At 45.4% G+C, this 23,128-nt stretch overlaps 1 protein-coding gene across 1 annotated transcript in view; it reads right to left on the bottom strand.

Moving 5' to 3' along the window:
- Positions 1–23,128, bottom strand: part of LOC115142941 (contactin-2-like) — a 90,444-nt gene that overhangs the window by 21,968 nt on the left and 45,348 nt on the right. The window contains exon 2 of the mRNA XM_029682828.2: positions 102–239. Coding sequence (XP_029538688.1) covers positions 102–168 — 67 coding nt within the window. The 5' untranslated portion in view covers positions 169–239. The remainder of the gene's footprint in view (positions 1–101; positions 240–23,128) is intronic.

Below are 23,128 nucleotides of genomic sequence, written 5' to 3'. Positions count from 1 at the left end.
AGGGGAGGAGAGGGAAATAGAGAAGACAGGAGGAGATGAGTGGAGAGGAGGGAGGAGTAAACAGAATATATAACACAAAGAGAGAGAGAGAGAGAACTTACCGACAGCGTAGCTCAGAGCTAATGAGCTGAGGCTCAACAGAATCATTCTCACGCTCCAACGCACCATTCTCACGCTCAGATCAGAACTGAACCGGATCAGAACCACACCAGAAGGAAGGAGAAAAGGCTTATCAGTGCCTGTGGAGAACAAAAAGAATGACAGATGTATTATTTATTATTTATTTATTTATTTATTACTACAAGGCTAGCTCTCTATTGCTAACACATGATCTATAAGCAGCCACACTCTCTTTTTCTAAACATCCTCACAGTACAGGGTCTCTAATGTCTGTGGACTGAAGCAATGTGTAACACTACAGTGGGGGTTTGTCCAAATGGCACACTATTCCATACATAGTGCATTACTTTTGACCAGAGCCTTATGGGCCTCGGTCAAAAGTAGTGCGCTATATAAGCAGTAGGGTGCCATTTGGACAAGCACCCCTACTAAGTATTCTCCAGTGGCCTTCTCTCTTCAATAGCTATATCTCCCGCTGCCTTTCACACACCCAGGAGACTGTCTTCCCGCGCTCTACTTCAGGTTACATTACAGAATAAACACTATAGCCTAAGGTAGATAGACAAACAGATAGTATGGGTCATTCTTGGTACACAGCATTGCAATTATCTCTCTCTGGCAATGTGAAAAAGCAGCTTGGGGGAAGAATGGGCGAGGTAAGAGCATTCGCAGTGATTTAAGATAGATTTTTGTTGAGATTACATAAAATGTAATTAAATAAATCGTAGTGCTCTTACGTTCAATTTATAACTCTCTCACAAGGTGCAAACAGAACATCTCCTTGACAATGTCTTCTCTGACCTTCTTATTCTCCCTCCCTCTTTCTCTTACCCTCCTCTCCTTTCCTGTCTCGTTTTCTCTCTCTCAGCTGGAAATGCTGGCAAGACAACCACCTAATCTAAAAATCAGCATTACATGACAAAAAAAATAACTTAAAAACACAATAGCCGAAGACGATCGTGGAAAGCAACGAGAGGGTTTTCATTCGTTAAGTGTTTTATTCTCTTCAAATCCAATAGGTCCAAGGTCTTTAGAGAGAAACATCAATAAGCCAGGAAGGTTCTGGCTCTTTAACTCGGAAGCTGGCACAGAAGGTAGAATTAGATCTAGTACATCTGTCGGAACTTCTCCAGACAGCTCACAGCCTAGTAGGCTAATTTACAGACCAGGAACAAGTTACTCCATGGCAGAATTCCCTGGACAGACCCGGCTAACATAATCTACTCTGTCAGTCTGTGTTCTCCCTCTGTGCTCTCCCTCTGTGCTCTCCCACTCTCCCCAAACTGTCACCTTCTGACACTTCACTGGATACTACTGTTATTAAACACAGAGAGAGGGGGGGTGAGATAGAGATATGAGAGTGGGGATAGGGAAGAGCGACAGAGAAAGAGAGCAATAAAAAAGAGCAGAGAGAGGAGAGAAAAACAGACAAAAAGCGAGTCAGGCAAAGACAGAGAAATATATCTCATCAAATCAGCTCACAGCTTAATGACTGTGGAGGGAGGAGATGAGAGCATATCACATTGCTCTCACGTCTTCATCGCACCACAGCCAAACAACTGGGTCTGGTTCAACAGTCAGCTCAAAGTACATAGAAACATTCATATGACATGCTTTAATAGGGCTTGGATAGACTGAAATGATGACATGACAAGACAATTAGGTAGTAGTGACAACCAGGAAAAGTATCTGGTTGCTTTGCAATGGAGCATGACTCCTTCATGACTCCTGCAGATGCAGGTGCGTCACTTTAAAGATCAACCCCGTCAATTTGTTGCGCCTGATGATTTCCATACGGCATCTCATTGCCAGCCAAACCGACTTCCAACAACCAGGTGTTGTGCATTTAGCAATCAACGGAACCACAACTGAACAAAACACGTCTCAACCCTCAGGGAATGAGAGTTCCCTGTAAATCGGTCCATATGAATTGTCGTATCAGGGTAAAATCTGTCCAATATGTGCAGTCAGTGCAGACCCTTCCATTTCTGTGTGTAGCGCTGGGGAATATTGTGTCCCATTGACGATCCTCAGGGTGAGTCACCCATCAGTGCACACCTCTTCCTCTCTTCCTCGCTCTTCCTCGCCTCCTCATCTCTCTGCTCCTGTAATTGGAACTCAGAACTCTGACACATTCTGACAGATAACAGTAATGGAACCAGCACTGTTCCAGTCTAGACAGGAAGCGTTCCTCCCGTGAGCACTGATCTAGGACCTGCTTTACCCTCTCCTAATCCTATGACCACAAGGGGGAAATCACAAAACTGACCTTAGATCATTGTTGTCTGTTTTGATCTCGGCTGAATTATTTTGGGCTGTTTCTGGGGGCCGGCTGGTCCAAGCAACTTAACCAAGGACCACAGATGGGCTGTTTATGAGGAGTGGTTAAAAACTGATTGTGTCTCTGGAGAGGGGAGGGCCCAGATGGGTGATTCTACAGTTTAGAGTGAGCAGGAAAGAGAGGGTACACACACACACACACACACACACACACACACACACACACACAGGTCCTGAAATTAGAACCATGTGCGATTGATTTTATTATTAGTGTCATGCAAGGATGCACAGCCTACATGGGCTTATAAGACACTGTTTTCGCTGTAGCAAAATAAAATAATTTGTCTGAGTGTCTCTGATGGCTGATTGCAGACTCAATGTGTACCACTCTCTCACTCAGATGCTTGTTTCCTCAGTTTGAGTTCAGCCGGCTATACTGCAGCGCTCTTAGCAGCCCCTAAACGCCACACACACGCTCTCCACACAGTATGGATGGCTGGAGACCGAGCTAAGCCTTTTAAGGATGCTCCTCTGTCAGTGTGGGTGTTTTCCCAGAGGCCCCTCAGTTATCCACCATTATCTGCACATTCTTCACATAATATGGATGACTGGGTCCGGATCACAGTAAAGGGCGGCTGGTACTGTATAGGACGGCTGGTGCTGTATTCCATCTTTGCGGTGTGGAAGGCTAGTGTGTGTGTGTGTGTGAGGGGGGGTATGCTGTAGTTGAGTGCTTGAGTTAACACCGACTTCACTTGTGTGGAGTGGAGTGTTGGTCTGATTGCTGGAGAAATCTCTGCAGCTCACTCCCTCTCTTCTCTCCCCTCCTTTTCACAGTATTCTTCTATGTGCTCCTCTCCTCCATCCATATACACTGAGTCAACCCAGCCTGAGCAATGGCGCTAACAGAGATGGTCTCCTCGTTTCAGGTTCTTAGAAATCTATGCAGTTCATTGTTATTTTATGTATTATTTCTTACATTGTTAGCCCAGAAAATCTCATGTGTTATTACATACAGCCGGTGAAGAACTATTGGATATTAAAGTGATGTCAACTTACCATCATTACCTCCACCCTGGACATACGATCTTATCCCAGAGGCCGACCCAAAACAACGCGGTCGCCGCAGGAGCGGCCTACTGGTCAGACTCAGAAGGCGAGCACAGGATCCACCGCTTACATTTACATTACATTTAAGTCATTTAGCAGACGCTCTTATCCAGAGCGACTTACAAATTGGTGCTTTCACCTTATGACATCCAGTGGAACAGCCACTTTACAATAGTGCATCTAAGTCTTTTAAGGGGGGGTGAGAAGGATTACTTTATCCTATCCTAGGTATTCCTTAAAGAGGTGGGGTTTCAGGTGTCTCCGGAAGGTGGTGATTGACTCCGCTGTCCTGGCGTCGTGAGGGAGTTTGTTCCACCATTGGGGGGCCAGAGCAGCGAACAGTTTTGACTGGGCTGAGCGGGAACTGTACTTCCTCAGTGGTAGGGAGGCGAGCAGGCCAGAGGTGGATGAACGCAGTGCCCTTGTTTGGGTGTAGGGCCTGATCAGAGCCTGGAGGTACTGAGGTGCCGTTCCCCTCACAGCTCCGTAGGCAAGCACCATGGTCTTGTAGCGGATGCGAGCTTCAACTGGAAGCCAGTGGAGAGAGCGGAGGAGCGGGGTGACGTGAGAGAACTTGGGAAGGTTGAACACCAGACGGGCTGCGGTGTTCTGGATGAGTTGTAGGGTTTAATGGCACAGGCAGGGAGCCCAGCCAACAGCGAGTTGCAGTAATCCAGACGGGAGATGACAAGTGCCTGGATTAGGACCTGCGCCGCTTCCTGTGTGAGGCAGGGTCGTACTCTGCGGATGTTGTAGAGCATGAACCTACAGGAACGGGCCAGAGCATATTACTTGCCAATGTCCAATCTCTAGATAACAAGGTGGACGGAATTAGGGCACGAGTTGCCTTCCAGAGAGACATCAGAGATTGTAACATTCTCTGTTTCACGGAAACATGGCTCACTCTGGATATGTTGTCAGAGTCGGTACAGCCACCCAGTTTCTTCAAGCATCGCGCCGACAGAAACAAACATCTCTCTGGTAAGAAGAAAGGCGGGGGTGTATGTCTTATGATTAACGACTCATGGTGTATTCACAACAACAGACAGGAAATCAAGTCCTTTTGATCACCTGACCAAGAATTCCTTACAATCAAATGCCCACTGCATTATCTTCCAAGAGAATTCTCTTTGATTATAATCACAGTTGTGTACACCCCCACACATCCCGAGGATGCATTTATTGTAGCTGGGGATTTTAACAAAAATAACCTAAGAACAATACTTCCAAAATTCTATCAGCATATCGAATGTGCAACACGAGCTGGTAGCATTCTGGGTCATTGCTACTCGAACTTCCGCGATGCATACAAAGCCAACTCCCGCCATGCCTTCGGCAAGTCTGACCATGACTCCATTTTTTTGCTCCCAGCCTACAGACAGAAACTAAAACAGGAAACGCCCGTGCTTAGGTCAATACAATGCTGGTCTGACCACGCTTCAAGATTGCTTCAATCACGTGGACTGGGATATGTTCCCGGATAGCCTCAGACAACAACATTGATGTACAGTTGAAGTCAGAAGTTTACATAAACTTAGGTTGGAGTCATTAACCTGTTAGTCCTATAGGGGCAGTATTTCATTTTTGGATAAAAAGACGTGCCCGTTTTAAGCGCAATATTTTGTCACGAAAAGATGCTCGAATATGCTTGGAATTGATAGCTTTGGAAAGAAGACAGTCTTACGTTTCCAGAAATGCAAAGATTTTCACTGTGAGTCCCTTAGAACAAATGTTTCGGGCAAAACCAAGATGTATGACCGACCAGGAAATGCACAGGATTTCTGAGGCTACGTTTTCCATGATCGCCTTATATGGCTGTGAATGCGACAGGAATCAACGGACTCTTTCTCTTGTTTCCCCAAGGTCTCTGCAGCATTGTGACGTATTTGTAGGCATATCATTGGAAGATTGACCATAAGAGACTACATTTACCAGGTGTCCCGCTAGGTGGCTGCGTGGCAATTGGTGCGCAAAAGTCAGGTCCCGGTATTTTTCCATTCAAATCTCAGAACAAACCAGGCTACAAGGACGGTGCTTTCAACGGAGAGAAATATGACAAACCACCTTCAGGATTGATTCAAACAACGTTTTCCATGTTTCAGTCAATATTATGGAGTTAATTCGGAAAAAGTTTGACATGTAGGTGACTGAATTTTCGGTTAGTTTCGGTAGCCATATGCATAGTAACAAAAGGGAACGATGTGTCCTACACAAGAATCTTTCAGGAAAAACTGGACATCTGCTATGTAACTGAGAGTCTCCTCATTGAAACATCTGAAGTTCTTCAAAGGTAAATTATTTTATTTGATTCCTTGGCTGGTTTTTGTGAATATGTTGCGTGCTAAATGCTAATGCTAACGCTAAGCTAGCTATCACCACTCTTACACAAATTAGTGATTTTCTCTGGTTCTAAAGCATATTTTGAAAATCTGAGACGACAGGATTGTTAAGAAAAGGATAAGCTTGAGAACAGGCATATTTATTTCGTTTCATTTGCGATTTTTAAAAATCGCTAATGATGCATTATGCTAATGAGCTTGAGGCTGTAGTAACGATACCGCATGCGGGATGGGGCGGACTAAGAGGTTAAAACTCGTTTTTCAAGAACTCCACCAATTTCTTGTTGACAAACTATAGTTTGCAAGTCGGTTAGGACATCTACTTAATGCATGACACAAGTCATTTTTCTAACAATTGCTTACGTACAGATTATTTGACTTATAATTCATTGTATCACAATTCCAGTGGGTCAGAAGTTTACATACACTAAGTTGACTGTACAGCTTGGAAAATTCCAGAAAATTATGTAATGGGTTTAAAAGCTTCTGATAGGCTACTTGACATCAATTTAGTCAAATGTAGGTGTACCTGTGGATGTATTTCAAGGCCTACCTTCAAACTCGGTGCCTCTTTGCTTGACATAATGGTAAAATCAAAAGAAATCAGCCAAGACCTCAGAAAAAAAATAGTTGACCTCCACAAGTCTGGTTCATCCTTGGGAGCAATTTCCAAACGCCTCAATGTACCACGTTCATCTGTAAAAACAATAGTATGCATGTATAAACACCCTGGGACCACGCAGCCATCATACCGCTCAGGAAGGAGATGCATTCTGTCTCCAAGAGATGAACGTACTTTGGAGCAAAAAGTGCAAATCAATCCCAGAACAACAGCAAAGGACCTTGTGAAGAGGCTGGAGGAAACAGGTTCAAAAGTATCTATATCCACAGTAAAACGAGTCCTATATTGACATAACCTAAAAGGCCTCTCAGCAAGGAAGAAACCACTTTCAAAACCGCCATAAAAAAGCCAGATTACGGTTTGCAACTGCACATGGGGACAAAGATCGTACTTTTTGGAGAAATGTCCTCTGGTCTGATGAAACGAAAATAGAACTGTTCGGCCATAATGACGATTGTTATGTTTGGAGGAAAAAGGGGGAGGCTTGCAAGCTGAAGGACACCATCCCAACCGTGAAGCACGAGGGTGGCTGCATCATGTTGCAGCTTTGCTGCAGGAGGGACAGGTGCACTTCACAAAATTGATGGCATCATGAGGTAGGAAAATTATGTGGATATATTGAAGCAACATCTCAAGACAACAGTCAGGAAGTTAAAGCTTGGTCGCAAATGGGTCATCCAAATGGACAATGACCCCAAGCATACTTCCAAAGTTGTGGCAAAATGGCTTAAGGACAACAAAGACAAGGTATTGTAGTGGCCATAACAAAACCCTGACCTCAATCCTATTGAACATTGTGGGCAAAACTGAAAAGTGTGTGCGAGTAAGGAGGCCTACAAACCTAACTCAGTTACACCAGCTCTGTCAGGAGGAATGGGCAAAAATTCACCCAACTTATCATGGGAAGCTTGTGGAAGGCTACCCGAAACGTTTGACCTAAGTTAAACAATTTAAAGGCAATGCTACTAAGTAGTAATTGAGTGTATGTAAACTTCTGACCCACTGGGAATGTGATGAAAGAAATAAAAGCAGAAATGAATCATTCTCTACTATTATTCTGACATTTCAGATTTGAAAAATAAAGTGGTGATCCTAACTGACCTAAAACAGGGAATTGTTTCTAGGATTAAATGTCAGGAATTGTGAAAAACTGAGTTTAAATGAATTTGGCTAAGGTGTATGTAAACTTACAACTTCAACTGTATACGCTGACTTGGTGAGCGAGTTTATAAGCATCGGAGATGTCGTACCCTCTGTGACTATTAAAACGTTCCCTAACCAGAAACCGTGGATTGATGGCAGCATTCGCACAAAACTGAAAGTGCGACCCACCGCTTTAATCATGGCAAGGCGACCAGAAACATGACCAAATACAAACAGTGCAGCTATTCCCTCCGCAAGGCACTCAAACAAGCAAAGCGTCAGTATGGAGACAATGTAGAGCCGCAATTCAACAGCTCAAACATGAGACGTATGTGTCAGGGTCTAGAGTAAATCACGGATTACAAAAAGCAAACCAGCCCCGTCGCGGACATTGATGTCTTGCTCCCAGACAAATTAAACAACTTCTTTGCTTACTTTGAGGACAATACAGTGCCACCGACACAGCCCACTACCAAAGCCTGTTGGCTCTCCTCCGTGGCCAACGTGAGTAAAACATTTAAACGTGTCAACCCTCGCAAGGCTGCCGGTCCAGATGGCATCCCTAGCCGTGCCCTCAGAGCATGCGCAGATGAGCTGGCTGGTGTGTTTATGGACATATTCAACCAATCCCTATCCCAGTATGTTGTCCCCACGTGCTTCAAGGTGGCCACCATTGTTCCTGTTCCCAAGAAAGCTAAGGTAACTGAACTAAATCCCTATCGCCCCATTGCACTCACTTCTGTCATCATGAAGTGCTTCGAGAGACTAGTCAAGGATCATATCACCTCCACCCTACCTGATACCCTAGACCCACTCCAATTTGCTTACCGCCCCAAAAGGTCCACTGACGATGCAATCACTATCACACTGCAAACTGCCCCTATCCCATCTGGAAATGAGGAATACCTATGTAAGAATGCTGTTCATTGACTACAGCTCAGCATTTAATAACACCATAGTACCCTCCAAAGGTGCAACAGCGCCTCTTCAACCTCAGGAGGCTGAAGAAATTTGTCTTGTCATCTAAAACCAATCAACTTTTACAGATGCACAATCGAGAGCATCCTGTCGGGCTATCACCGCCTGGTTTGGCAATTGCACCGCCCTCAACAGCAAGGCTCCCCAGAGGGTAGTGCGGTCTGCACAACACATCACCGGGGGCAAACTACCTGCCCTCCAGGACACCTTCACCACCCGATGTCACAGGAAGGCCAAAAAGATCATCAAGGGCAACAACCACCTGATCCACTGCATGTTCACCCCGCTATCATCCAGAAGGCGAGGTCAGTACAGGTGCATCAAAGCTGGGACCGAGAGGCTGAAAAACAGCTTCCATCTCAAGGCCATCAGACTGTTAAACAGCCATCACTAACATAGAGAGGCTGCTGCCAACACATAGACTCAAATCTCTGGCCACTTCAATAAAGAGACTGAAAATTTATTACTAGTCACTTTAAATAACGGCACTTTAATAATGTTTAAATATCCTACATTACTCATCTCATATGTATATACTGTATTCTACACTATCTTGCCTATGCCGCACGCCATCGCTCATCCATATATTTATATGTACATTACATATTCTTATTCATCCCTTTACATTTGTGTGTATAAGATAGTTGTTGTGAATTAGTTAATTACTGTTAATTACTGGTATTACTGCATAGTCGGAACTAGAAGCACAAGCATTTCGCTACACTCGCATTAACATCTGCTAACCATGTGCACGAGACCTATAAAATTTGATTTGTGTGGTTGATGGTACTTTTGGCAATTGACATTCATATTCATATGTGTCATAATGCTGCCTCCCAAACCACATCCCACAGACAGACACCACAACACCTCTTTCTCCATCTATCCCACCATCGTTCAGTACTCTCCTTGTCTACCTTCTCCTCCCTCCATCCCTCCATCCCTCCATCCCTCCCTCTAAAGTTGTCATGCTCCATAAAGGAAGGAAGGACTGCCTGAGGCCATGGAGCTTTTAGCTCAGCCCAGACATCTGCCAACAGGACACACACTCCCACAAGGACCACACACACACACAGGACACTCTCATAATGGCACTTACCACCCCAGGTGGGCTGTTTGGGACACCGCTCTGTTCAGGGAAGGAGAGAGGGAGGAGGAGAGGATGAAAAAGGAGGTGGGAAGGGGATGACTGACAGGGACACCAGAAGACAAAACCTTTAATTATTGAAGTCATTTTTTATCAGCTAAGATCCCAACAGTCCTGCCCTACCCTCTGTGGTGACAACTAATATCCTGTCTGCTCTGGCCTTGGAGCGTGACACACACACACACACACACACACACACACACACACACACACACACACACACACACACACACACACACACACACACACACACACTGCTCTGAAATGTCCCGTCTTCTTGGCGATAACCATCTCTTTAGCAGGTGTTTGATGAGAAAGCAGAGGGTGTTAGCTGTCCCTGCCAGGACCCCTGAGAACATCAAACATAACACTGATCTGGTCCCTAAATCCATCTCTGGGATGAACTGTGGTGATTGGGAGCTCTGGATGGCTTCTACATCATACACCTCTGTGAATAGCATACACACACACACACACACACACACACACACACACACAGACACACACACACACACACACACACACACACACACACACACACACACACACACACACACACACACACACACAGATCCCTAGCTGTTGATTCAAAGATAAAGAGGCTTGAAGATGGAGACGGCTGATATTGCAGCGTGAGATGACAGCCACTGGCAGCATGACTGGAATCATAACTTAGTCATCCCATCAAACACACACACACACACACACACACACACACACACACACACACACACACACACACACACACACACACACACACACACACACACACACACACACACACACACACACACACACACACACACAAAGGTAGAGATCATTACCACACCTTAGTAAGGAAGGTCAGGGACAGCTTAGCTGCAATTTCACAGGTAAATTGTTAAATAGCTCCAGATTTCAGCACCTAATAATATAATGCACATTACGTCAGTTTCACAGCTGGAAGATGTAGCACCTCAGACAGATATCTGTGACAGTCACATTAGCATTATCCTGCACATGCACACACAGTATATCCTCCGGGGTGTATGGAATTCACACTCAACCTGACTTTAATGGTTTGACTACAATTCACACTATTGGGCTTGCAAATCTGACAGACAAAGAGTACTCTACACACATACATTGGCAGGCACAGACTGTAATAGACTGTAATAGTTTTGACTTGAGGTTATTGTTTGTGGGGGTGCCAGGTAGGTTGTGCCTACCAGAGAAAATATTGCTTTCTCCTTTTTGTGTGTGAGGGAATGAGTCCCGTCTGGTCCGTGAAGTCTACAACGATACGAAGGACTCATGCAAAAGTCAGTATGGACATACACTTTTCATAAATCCTTAAAACATTGGAAATAACTTCAAAACAACTGTTCTGTTGCATGGGTTGTATTACCAACATAAATAATCACACATAATAATATAACAAACAATAAGCTCTGGTTCCTCAAGAAAAGTCCTGTACCTCAGGCCGAAAAGATTCCAGCCCGGTAAAGGAGTTGAGTGAACTCAAGTGACCTTAGTCACGCAATGTTTGTCCGTTAATAAAAGTGTAGGGTAAACCCAGTCTCTATCATACAATCAAAATATCAAACTCTTTTACCACACAACCCTAAAGAGTATCAAATCTCAGTAGTTTTCAACTACAACTTGTCACGCCCTGATCTGTTTCACCTGTTCTTGTGATTGTCTCCACCTCCTCCAGATGTTGCTTATTTCCCCAGTGTATTTATCCCTGTGTTTCCTGTCTCCTGTGCCAGTTTGTCTTGAATGGTTTCAAGTCAACCAGCGTGTTTTCCGATGCTCCTGTTTTCTATTCTCTTTTTCTAGTCTTCCCGGTTTTGAACCTTGCCTGTTTTTACGGGACTCTTTACCCGCCTGCCTGACCCTTCTTCCTGCCCTGACTTCCAGCCTGTCTGCCACTATATACCTATTGGAAACTCAGAATCTGGTTTTGACCTTTTGCCTGTCCACAAACATTCTCTTGCCTACTCCTTTTGGATTATAAATAAACTACACAGACTTTAACCATCTGCATCTGGGTCTTGCCTTGTGCCCTTATAGTACGAACGGGCCATGACAGACCCAGCAGACTCGGACCAGCTTCGCTATGCTGTCCCCCTGGAGGGAGCCACCATCGGGAGACATGAGGAGCTGTTACAGGACCTTTTGGAAGGGCTCCTTTCCTTGACGGAATGCAACGACCAAGGGTTTAAGGAGATTATAGAGCAATCAGGGAGTTAGCTCAGAGGCTGCCTGCTACCACTAAGAAACCCCAACCACCCAGTCATTATTTCCCCTATTAGTGGTGAGCTTGTACAGCCTACCCCAAGAACCCTGCTTACCTCCACCGGAGTGATATTCTGGGGGTCCTGGTACCTGCCAGGGTTTTCTTTCTCAGTGCTATCTTATTTATGAGCTACAGCCATCTTTGTTTCCTTCAGACCGATCTAAGATAGCAGATGTTATTACGCTAATGTCGGGAAGGGTGCTCTCCTGGGCTACGGCAGCTTGGGAGCGACAATCCACCATTTGTTGTTACCTGGAGGATTTCATGGCAGAAGTGAGGAAGGTATTCAATTCTCCGGTATCCGGGAGAGAGGCGGCCAGTAAACTTCTTGAATTACGTCAACTCCCGTAGTGTGGCAGACTACGCGGTTGATTTTCACACGTTGGCCGTCGAGAGTCCCCGGAATCCGGAGTCTCTTTTCAAAAAAAAATTTCACAGATTATCTGAGGTGGTAAAAGATGAGCTAGCTGCTCGGGAACAACTGGTGGACCTCAACTCCCTCATTGCCCTCACCATTAGAATTGATGGACGCCTAAGGGAAACACAGGTGTGAGAGGAGGTCTGGTCTCGGGCACACTCGTTCATCCACAGTGGCTCGCTCACCTCCGAGGGAAACCTGAAGTCCCTGAGAATGGTTTTTCCAAGAGGATCCGAAGCCACCCGAGCTCCCTCAAGAATCATCGACGATGTGTGAGTCGGATATACCAGAACCTATGCAACTGGAAAGAGCTAGATTATCACCTAGGGGACGTTCACATATGCTAAGCTCCAACAGTTGTCTGTATTGCGGTGCTGCGGGGCATTTCATTGCTACCTGTCCAGTGACCTGGTGACTCCCCTCTCTGCACTCACCTCTCCCAAGGTACCGTTCACATTGTCCCCAGCAGCAAAGAAGGCTTTTGTGGATTTGAAGCAACGATTCACCACTGTCCCATCCTCATCCATCCGGATCCAACCCGTCAGTTTGTCGTGGAGGTTGACACTTCCGACATGGGAGTAGGGGCCGTTCTTTCCCAGCGATCCATCCAGGACCAAAAGCTTCATCCCTGTGCCTTCATATCCCATCGTCTCAACTCGGCAGAGAGGAACTATGACGTTGGCAACCAGGAACTCCGAGCAGTAAAGATGGCCCTGGAGGAGTGGAGGCATTGGCTGGAAGGGGCGGAAACTCAATTTTTGGTTTGGACCGACCACAAGAATTTGGAATATCTCCGCACAGCCAAGTGCTTTAACTCTAGGCAGGCCCGTTGGGCTCTGTTATTCACTAGGTTTAATTAAACCATCTCCTACCGCACAGGGTCCAAAAATGTGAAGCCGGACTCCCTTTCCCATCTGTACAGTTTCGCTGCCAAACCCTCAGAATCAGAGACCATTCTCCCTGCCTCATGTTTGGCGGCTGCGGTTGTCTGGGGTATTGAGGCTCTGGTTCGCAAAGCACAACGTTCCCAGCCGGACACTGGGGGAGGCCCGGCTAAAACGGATGTTCGTTCCATACTTGGTCCGGTCCCAAGTCCTGGAATGGGCTCACTCCTCCAGGCTTACCTGTCATCCAGGTGCTCATCTTACCCTGGCTTTCCTCCAACAGTGCTTCTGGTGGTCCACCATGGCTCCTGACGTCTCGGCCTTCGTTGCTGCATGCATGGTGTGTGCCCAAAACAAGACTCCACAACAAGCTCCGTCTTGTCTTCTCCAGCCACCTCCTGTTCCTCATCGCCCCCGTTCCAATATTTCCCTGGATTTTATCACTGGGCTTCCTCGGTCCTGACGGTGGTTGACAGGTTCTCCAAGGACACCCATTTCATTCCTCTTCCTAAATTTCCTTCCGCCATGGAGACGGCCCAGATCATGGTGCAGCACATCTTCCAAATCCATGGACTCCTGGTCGACATTGTCTCAGATTGGTGTCCTCAGTTTTCATCCCGATTATGGAAGGTGTTCTGTACCCTTATCGGGTCGTCAGTCAGCCTGTTCTCCGGGTTTCATCCCCAGTCCAACGGCCAGTCGGAGCGAGCTAATCAAGATATGGAGACGGCACTCCGGTGTCTTGCTGCCAGTAACCCCGCCACCTGGAGTCAGCAACTGGTCTAGGATGAATATGCCAGGAACACTCTCCCCTGCTCGGCTACTGGACTATCCCCCTTCGAATGCTCCATGGGATATCAGCCTCCGCTCTTCCCCGAGCAAGAAGTGGAGGTCAACATACCTTCAGCCCAGATGTTCGTCCGTCGCTGTTGGCATACCTGGAAAAGAGCTCGGGCGGCTCTTCTCAAGAAAACCTCCAGGTATCGTCGACAAGCAGGTCGCCACTGGACTCAACACGGTATAAATCACAAATGAAATACCGTTTGCAAAAAAAGTTGTAGTCAGACAATCCAATCTGCCAACAGATCTCCAGCACAGAAAGAACATGACAAAACAGCGGAGACCAAATGGGATGTGTAGTCCAAAGGAAGAAATGAGTGGATCCGATCCTGCTTAAACTTTAGACAAAGCTTCAAAGCACACTTTTAAATACAACAAAACAAGCGGAGTAAAGAAGCTTCGGAACTGACGGTTGAACACATCTTCATTCGCACCAGCATCACAACTACCTTTTTCGCATCTGATGCTGGCTATTTAATTGGGAATTAAAGGGGAAGCGCCCTATTGGAAGGAGAAGCAGAGATGGTTCAGACAAATTAATGGCCGTCACAAGACACACAGGCACTTTTTTGTATACTCACTCAGTGTCCTTCCCTGACTCTCTCTCTCGCTTACATACTTTCTCTCTCACACTGTGAACTACTCCCCACCCGACCCAATCCCCCAGCCGCCACATGGCACAGAATTATGTTGTCAGAGTTGGCAAGGATGTGTGTATCACATTCTCTCTCTGTGTCTCTGTGTCTGGCCCTGGGCATCTCAGACCGGTAGTCACTGACATGGTCAGACACTGAAGGTGACTCCAGTCATGACCACGTCTGAGCTAATACACCCAGAGATGCACACACACACACACACACACACACACACACACACACACACACACACACACACACACACACACACACACACACACACACACACACACACACACACACACACACACACAGCCTGCAGAAGGCAGAAACTGTGCTGGTCATGCATTATGTATTGAATCCTTCTAGGATGTTCCACATTGGCTGTCAGTTAGTCACTGGGGCAGTAACAACCAGAGTGAAGTGTGAAACTACGAAAGGGTAGAGGGTTTAAGAAGGTTTTCCACATTCAAACTGATGGACACACACACATATACACTGTCAAACACAAACACAATTATACGCTTGGCTGTCCACACACCCGCCATTCCTGCACACACCACTTCTAAGGGCAACGTTTGATCATGCTGAGGACAGAGTTCAGAAAGCTCAGATGTGACTACTGCAAACCTATTGTTGAAAAGACATAAGCACCAATAAATACCACCATTATAATCACAGCTCTATATCATACAGATAGAGTTTAGAGTTAGGATTTAGAGTTTCCATTTTAGTTTAGAGTTGGGATTTAGAGTTTAGAATTTATGGCCAGATTTAGTGTTTACATAGTTTAGAGCAGGGCTATTCAACTGGTGTCCCTCCAGATTTGGACATGTTTTTATTTTATTAAACTGGCCCTTTGATCACTACTAACCACTAACCTCACTGCAACTCCCCTCCAAGTCTCCGACCACTACCTTGTATCCTTTTCCCTCTTGCTCTCATCCAACACTTCCCACACTGCCCCTACTCGGATGGTATCGCGCCGTCCCAATCTTCGCTCTCTCTCCCCCGCTACTCTCTCCTCTTCCATCCTATCATCTCTTCCCTCTGCTCAAACCTTCTCCAACCTATCTCCTGATTCTGCCTCCTCAACCCTCCTCTCCTCCCTTTCTGCATCCCTTGATTCTCTATGTCCCCTATCCTCCAGGCCGGCTCGGTCCTCCCCTCCTGCTCCGTGGCTCGACGACTCATTGCGAGCTCACAGAACAGGGCTCCGGGCAGCCGAGCGGAAATGGAGGAAAACTCGCCTCCCTGCGGACCTGGCATCCTTTCACTCCCTCCTCTCTACATTTTCCTCTTCTGTCTCTGCTGCTAAAGCCACTTTCTACCACTCTAAATTCCAAGCATCTGCCTCTAACCCTAGGAAGCTCTTTGCCACCTTCTCCTCCCTCCTGAATCCTCCTCCCCCTCCCCCTCCTCCCTCTCTGCAGATGACTTCGTCAACCATTTTGAAAAGAAGGTCGACGACATCCGATCCTCGTTTGCTAAGTCAAACGACACCGCTGGTTCTGCTCACACTGCCCTACCCTGTGCTCTGACCTCTTTCTCCCTCTCTCTCCAGATGAAATCTCGCGTCTTGTGACGGCCGGCCGCCCAACAACCTGCCCGCTTGACCCTATTCCCTCCTCTCTTCTCCAGACCATTTCCGGAGACCTTCTCCCTTACCTCACCTCGCTCATCAACTCATCCCTGACCGCTGGCTACGTCCCTTCTGTCTTCAAGAGAGCGAGAGTTGCACCCCTTCTGAAAAAACCTACACTCGATCCCTCCGATGTCAACAACTACAGACCAGTATCCCTTCTTTCTTTTCTCTCCAAAACTCTTGAACGTGCCGTCCTTGGCCAGCTCTCCCGCTATCTCTCTCAGAATGACCTTCTTGATCCAAATCAGTCAGGTTTCAAGACTAGTCATTCAACTGAGACTGCTCTTCTCTGTATCACGGAGGCCCTCCGCACTGCTAAAGCTAACTCTCTCTCCTCTGCTCTCATCCTTCTAGACCTATCGGCTGCCTTCGATACTGTGAACCATCAGATCCTCCTCTCCACCACCCTCTCCGAGTTGGGCATCTCCGGCGCGGCCCACGCTTGGATTGCGTCCTACCTGACAGGTCGCTCCTACCAGGTGGCGTGGCGAGAATCTGTCTCCTCACCACGCGCTCTCACCACTGGCGTCCCCAGGGCTCTGTTCTAGGCCCTCTCCTATTCTCGCTATACACCAAGTCACTTGGCTCTGTCATAACCTCACATGGTCTCTCCTATCATTGCTATGCAGACGACACACAATTAATCTTCTCCTTTCCCCCTTCTGATGACCAGGTGGCGAATCGCATCTCTGCATGTCTGGCAGACATATCAGTGTGGATGACGGATCACCACCTCAAGCTGAACCTCGGCAAGACAGAGCTGCTCTTCCTCCCGGGGAAGGACTGCCCGTTCCATGATCTCGCCATCACGGTTGACAACTCCATTGTGTCCTCCTCCCAGAGCGCTAAGAACCTTGGCGTGATCCTGGACAACACCCTGTCGTTCTCAACTAACATCAAGGCGGTGGCCCGTTCTTGTAGGTTCATGCTCTACAACATCCGCAGAGTACGACCCTGCCTCACACAGGAAGCAGCGCAGGTCCTAATCCAGGCACTTGTCATCTCCCGTCTGGATTACTGCAACTCGCTGTTGGCTGGGCTCCCTGCCTGTGCCATTAAACCCCTACAACTCATCCAGAACGCCGCAGCCCGTCTGGTGTTCAACCTTCCCAAGTTCTCTCACGTCACCCCGCTCTTCCGCTCTCTCCACTGGCTTCCAGTTGAAGCTCGCATCCGCTACAAGACCATGGTGCTTGCCTACGGAGCTGTGAGGGGAACGGCACCTCAGTACCTCCAGGCTCTGATCAGGCCCTACACCCAAACAAGGGCACTGCGTTCATCCACCTCTGGCCTGCTCGCCTCCCTACCACTGAGGAAGTACAGTTCCCGCGCAGCCCAGTCAAAACTGTTCGCTGCTCTGGCCCCCCAATGGTGGAACAAACTCCCTCACGATGCCAGGACAGCGGAGTCAATCACCACCTTCCGGAGACACCTGAAACCCCACCTCTTTCAGGAATACCTAGGATAGGATAAAGTAATCCTTCTCACCCCCCCCCTTAAAAGATTTAGATGCACTATTGTAAAGTGGCTGTTCCACTGGATGTCTTAAGGTGAACGCACCAATTTGTAAGTCGCTCTGGATAAGAGCGTCTGCTAAATGACTTAAATGTAAATGTAAATGTAAATGATCAATTCTGAATATTAAAAAAGGGTATGCAAAAAAATCCCAGCCAAAATCTGCCGTTCAATTCCAAAATCACAAGCTCTATTGTGGTTGTCTATAGTGTGATTTCTAGTGGGTTTTAGAGGTTTCTAGAGCCTACAGTGCATTCGGAAAGTATTCAGACGCCTTGACGTTTTCCACATTATGTTACGTTACAGCCTTATTCTAAAATGGATTTGAAAAAAAAAATACTTAGCAATCTACACACAATACCTCACAATGACAAAGCAAAAACAGGTTTTTAGACATTTGGGACTCGTTTCAGGAAACCAGGCCTATGTCGCCCCTCTACTTCACAGATGAGTCGTTTGAACTTAAAACTTTTTTGAAAAATCTAAATGTGTTTGTTTGGCAGAAATGCCTTCTGGAACTTTCATGTGCCTTAATAACAAACTTGTATGCCATCTGTAAATACAAATAACATTTTTAAATTACGATCCTAGTTGGTTTAGCCCACGAAAAAGACATCAAACTTCCCGCTATCCATGATTGGCTGAGATAATGGTAGCCCATATCTGCAAAAGCAGAGTGTCTGCGGAATGCTGAATATCTTGGCTTTTGATCTGTGCCTTAAAATCTTTGGTGTGACTTACTACCATATATGGACATACAAATGTATAAGTGCAGGCTGAGCCGATGATGATGACTGCTACCTACATTCCAGGGTTGCCATCCAAACACTTAAAAGACACACTCTCGTCCACTTACCCTCGCCTTATGCCCTTGGGGGAATCTCCATCGCCATCTTGGAGGGCGGTCCAAATGATTAGCCAAGCAAGGGAAGTTTGGAACAGAAGCCCCATTGCCCTCACTTTTAGTTGGCTTTGGAAGTGTACAATTATGTTCATTTCGGGGCCTGAAACTACCCATTATTCAATTTGCAACGATTGTACATCCGAAAGAAAAGTTTGCAAAAACTTAAAAACAACATCAAGGGTGCATCTTTTAAGTGCTTGGACCGCCAAAATATGACGTATGCAATCATTACACAGGGGATTGGCTACTATGGCACCTTGTAGCCAATGAGATAAGCTTTCCAGGGATATGCAGTTGACCTGGGTGGGACAAAGCAAGGCCTAAAACCCTTTATGTGTAATGTGAACTATTGCTACCTTGCTTACAGACAAGATGCACCGAGCATGCTACATTACATTGTAAACAGATTTCATCGCTTTACTTTAATTGCTTTCATAAAAGATCGCTTCTCAAGGGGGAAAAAAAGCTAAAAACTAAGCTAAAAAAAGGCAGTTATGAATAAGTATAGCGCCATAGAAGCTTTGAACTCGGATCAGGGGAGCGATTTGAACAACGAGTATTTAGACTCGGTTGATGAAGATTGCTTTCTACAAGGATTGGATCCATTTTTAGATCAGTAAGTAAATTATTTTCATGACTTTCTATAGCTAATGTTTTATATGTATTTTGTTGTCTGCTTTTTGTGCTTTGGATTTAGTTTATGTAGGCTTATGTAACTAATAATTTCATTGTTATATAATTCCAAAGTAGTCATTGTCTATGTTTCATATTAGTTCACTGTTTGCTGTTCTAAGTTCCATCCTTGTATCTTTGGAGAGGCCACTAAATTCTCATGGCCATTATTTATTTGTGGTTCTCACCGCTGTCTTGGTCTCTCTTACTGACAGTTGTGGCTGCTTTGCATGATGTATTCTTGTCTCCATCTTCTTGCCCTTTGTGCTATTCTGTGCCCAATAATGTTTGTACCCTGTGCTGCTGCCATGTTGTGTTGCTACCATGTTGCTGTCATGTTGTGTTGCTACCATGCTGTGTTGTCATGTGATGCTGCCATGCTATGCTATTGTTTTCTTAGGTTTCTCTTTATGTAGTGTTGTCTCTCTTGTTGTGATGTGTGTTTTGTCCTATATTTTATTTTAATTGAATTAAATGCTTAATCCCAGCCCCCGTCCCCGCAGGAGGCCTTTTGCCTTTTGGTAGGCCATAATTGTAAATATGAATGTTTTCTTAACTGACTTGCCTAGTTAAATAAAGATTAAATAAATAAAATAATAACTACAAGTCTTAGTGTACAAAGTGTTACTGTTTGCATCGTGTGTGTGTGCTTCACACCTTCTATGTGAGTCACTGTACAGATACAGTTTAGGCTTGATGTTTTTACATTTACAGTAATGTTGTTTTGTAAATTGAGTCAACTGTAATTCTGTCTGTTTTACAACAATACATCCCTTTATTTTATTCACCACAGAGTGGAGAATGCAGATTTTTGGATGATGACATTTGGGAGCCACCCCTCCCCAGCAAGCACCCCCTGCCGGTCAAGGCCTTCACTCACCACTGCTATGTCAATCACCCTGTCTGATGGTTCTACATCCACTTAACATAGACCTCTTGAAAAAAAAATAGGGGCTTGTGGCACCATTTGTCCTAATATAATCAGTTTCCCCAAGATCAAGGTAAATGACATGACAAAGACAGCGGAGAGAGGACCATACATTGGATCAGGACTAACAATATGCTTTTTGTGAAATGGAAGGACACTAGGGAAGTAACCATGCTCACCACACAGCATAAGGCATTTAATAACAACCAAGGAGGGTGAAAGAGGAAGACTGTCTCCATTTCTGTGAAGGACTACTATGCCACTATTGGGGGTGTCGACCTATCTTGTGCTCTGAAAGGCCACTACCAGGCCCTCCACAAGAATAGGTCTAATACTTTTTTTTACCGCTTTGTGGACCATGCTACAGTAAATGCTTTCATTCCCCACAAGCAGATGGCCAAAGCAAAAGTTTAAACCCCTCTCTCCCAGTTGGCCTTCCGAGAGCAGCTAGTTCAATTCATGTGTATGTGGGACCAATACATTGGATATGCCAAGACTAAACTTTCAGGCACTTTGGAGAGGTTGAAAAAACACTTGGATATCCCCTGTCTGTCCCCCGACACCACCACAATGTTTGAGAGAAGTTGGTGTTAAATACATTTAGTTTTTAAAGTGAACAACAACCTTTAGACACATCCAGTCTGCAAAAACAATGAAATTACCACATTCGGACACGTTGGAGAGGTTGAAAGGACACTTGAATGTATCCTGGATACCCCATAACACCACCACAATGTTTGAGTGAGGCTGATATGGTGGACATTTTTAAACTGAACACATTGCATTTAGGGATTGCATATATATGTAATAGCACTGGAATGATCTAATTTACAGACATATTCCACTTTGGAGAGGTTTAGGGACACTTGGAAATGTCCCGTGACCACACCTGACACCCCTTACTAAAACATATGTCCATTTCTAGTTGTTAGGTCTATCAATTCCATTTTTTTTCTGATATTTTTCACATCTTGTGGAAGCCACCTGTTGTGGTTCCAGTTCTGGGAATCAATAATTCACTTATAGCTTGTCAATGAAAAAAGTTTTTTTTTTAAACAATAAAAAAACAAGGTTATTTTGTGTGTGACTGATCTTGTGTATTCTGAACTATGTATCTCCTATCTTCTGATCATTTCCTCATTATCTCCCAGATGTCTTCTTTCAAAATATACCACGTTTTGGCATATCAGAATCATGTAATTACACATGAATAGCAGTTACTTTTGGGTATGTCTATTTAGACGGAAATCTACATTTTGCCATTAAATTTAAGAGGTTAAAGTGTACTGTTTGCTGGCTGGCTAACGCTACGTGTATGATCTGTGTATTCATGATATTCGTATCTCAGAACCATTTGCATTGCTAGTTATAGCCTAATGTTAGATAGCTAACATTGAACTTGGTTAGTTAGCTACCTGTAGATTCATGCAGGGTGGGGGCATAATGTCACGTGTGACAATTTCTTCACTTCTTATGAACTCAGGCAGCAGCTCCTGAAGAGGAAAATCACCATGGTTGGCACAGTTAGAAAGAACAAGCCTGCGCTCCCCCCTGCAATCCTCTCAACAAGGGAGAGAGAGGTCTTCTCATCAAAGTTTGCCTTCACCCCTACCACCACTCTAGTTTCTTAACTCCCAAAGAGGAACAAGAATGTGGTCCTCTTGAGCACACTGCACAAAACAGCTGAGGAAGCCAGTCATCATCCTGGACTACAATCACAACAAAGAAGGCGTGGACAACCTGGACAAGGTGATTAGAACTTGCAGCTGCATGAGGATGACTGCCCGCTGGCCCCTGGTCATCTTCCATAACATCATTGATGTGTCCTCATAATTGGATGCCTGATAACCAGAATAAGAGGAGCGTGTTCCTGGAGCAGCTGGGAAAGGCACTTGTAACCCCACACATTCAAAGAAGGGAGGGACTCCCCTGCACAGCAGCCTCTGCAGCGCTTGTGAAAGCTGTTCATGGGGCTGAATCTTGTCCTGGTCCACCTGAGGCTGCAGCTGGGGCAGGCAAGAGGAGGAGATGCCAATTCCGGCCCTCGAAGAAGGACTGTAAAACAAATACTATGTGCTGCAAGTGTGAGAAATGCATCTGCAAAGTCCATGCACACATACATGTACTTGCATACTGTCCCACATGTGCTCATTATAGTTATTTTGATTTTTGTTCATCACATTTTTGTTTTGTATCTGTTATCTTATTTTATTATTATTTATTGTTGTTGTTTATACACCTTGTGGGTGGGGGCAATGGTTAAAGAAATGGGAGAAGGCTAGTATTTTGTAGTTGAATTCCTCATTGTACAGTATATAATAATATACCACTATGTTGCCCAAAAAGTTCAAGACTGCTGTTGTTTCCCTTCAATAAAATGCATTCAAAACTACTTTCTGCACATTTCTTCTACCTTCTTAGGCTATACAAGTGCTATCTCTTGCTAAAAATGGTATGTTTACGCCTATGCAGTACCTTTAGCAATAATAATAATAATAATAGTAAACCTCTACTTTAGTAAAGGAAACAGTTATGTGTCCATTGATTAAATGCAGTCGTTCTGCCTTGTGGAGACAAAACACAGATATTCACAAAGTTTGTGATGAACGACAGGTTATTTCTTCATGCAAAATAGATTTGGGGTTTAAAATTCAATTAACTGCTTTA

Source organism: Oncorhynchus nerka, linkage group LG15 (assembly GCF_034236695.1).
Source record: "Oncorhynchus nerka isolate Pitt River linkage group LG15, Oner_Uvic_2.0, whole genome shotgun sequence".
NCBI lineage: Eukaryota > Metazoa > Chordata > Actinopteri > Salmoniformes > Salmonidae > Oncorhynchus > Oncorhynchus nerka.
This window is presented reverse-complemented; position numbering and strand designations above follow the sequence as displayed.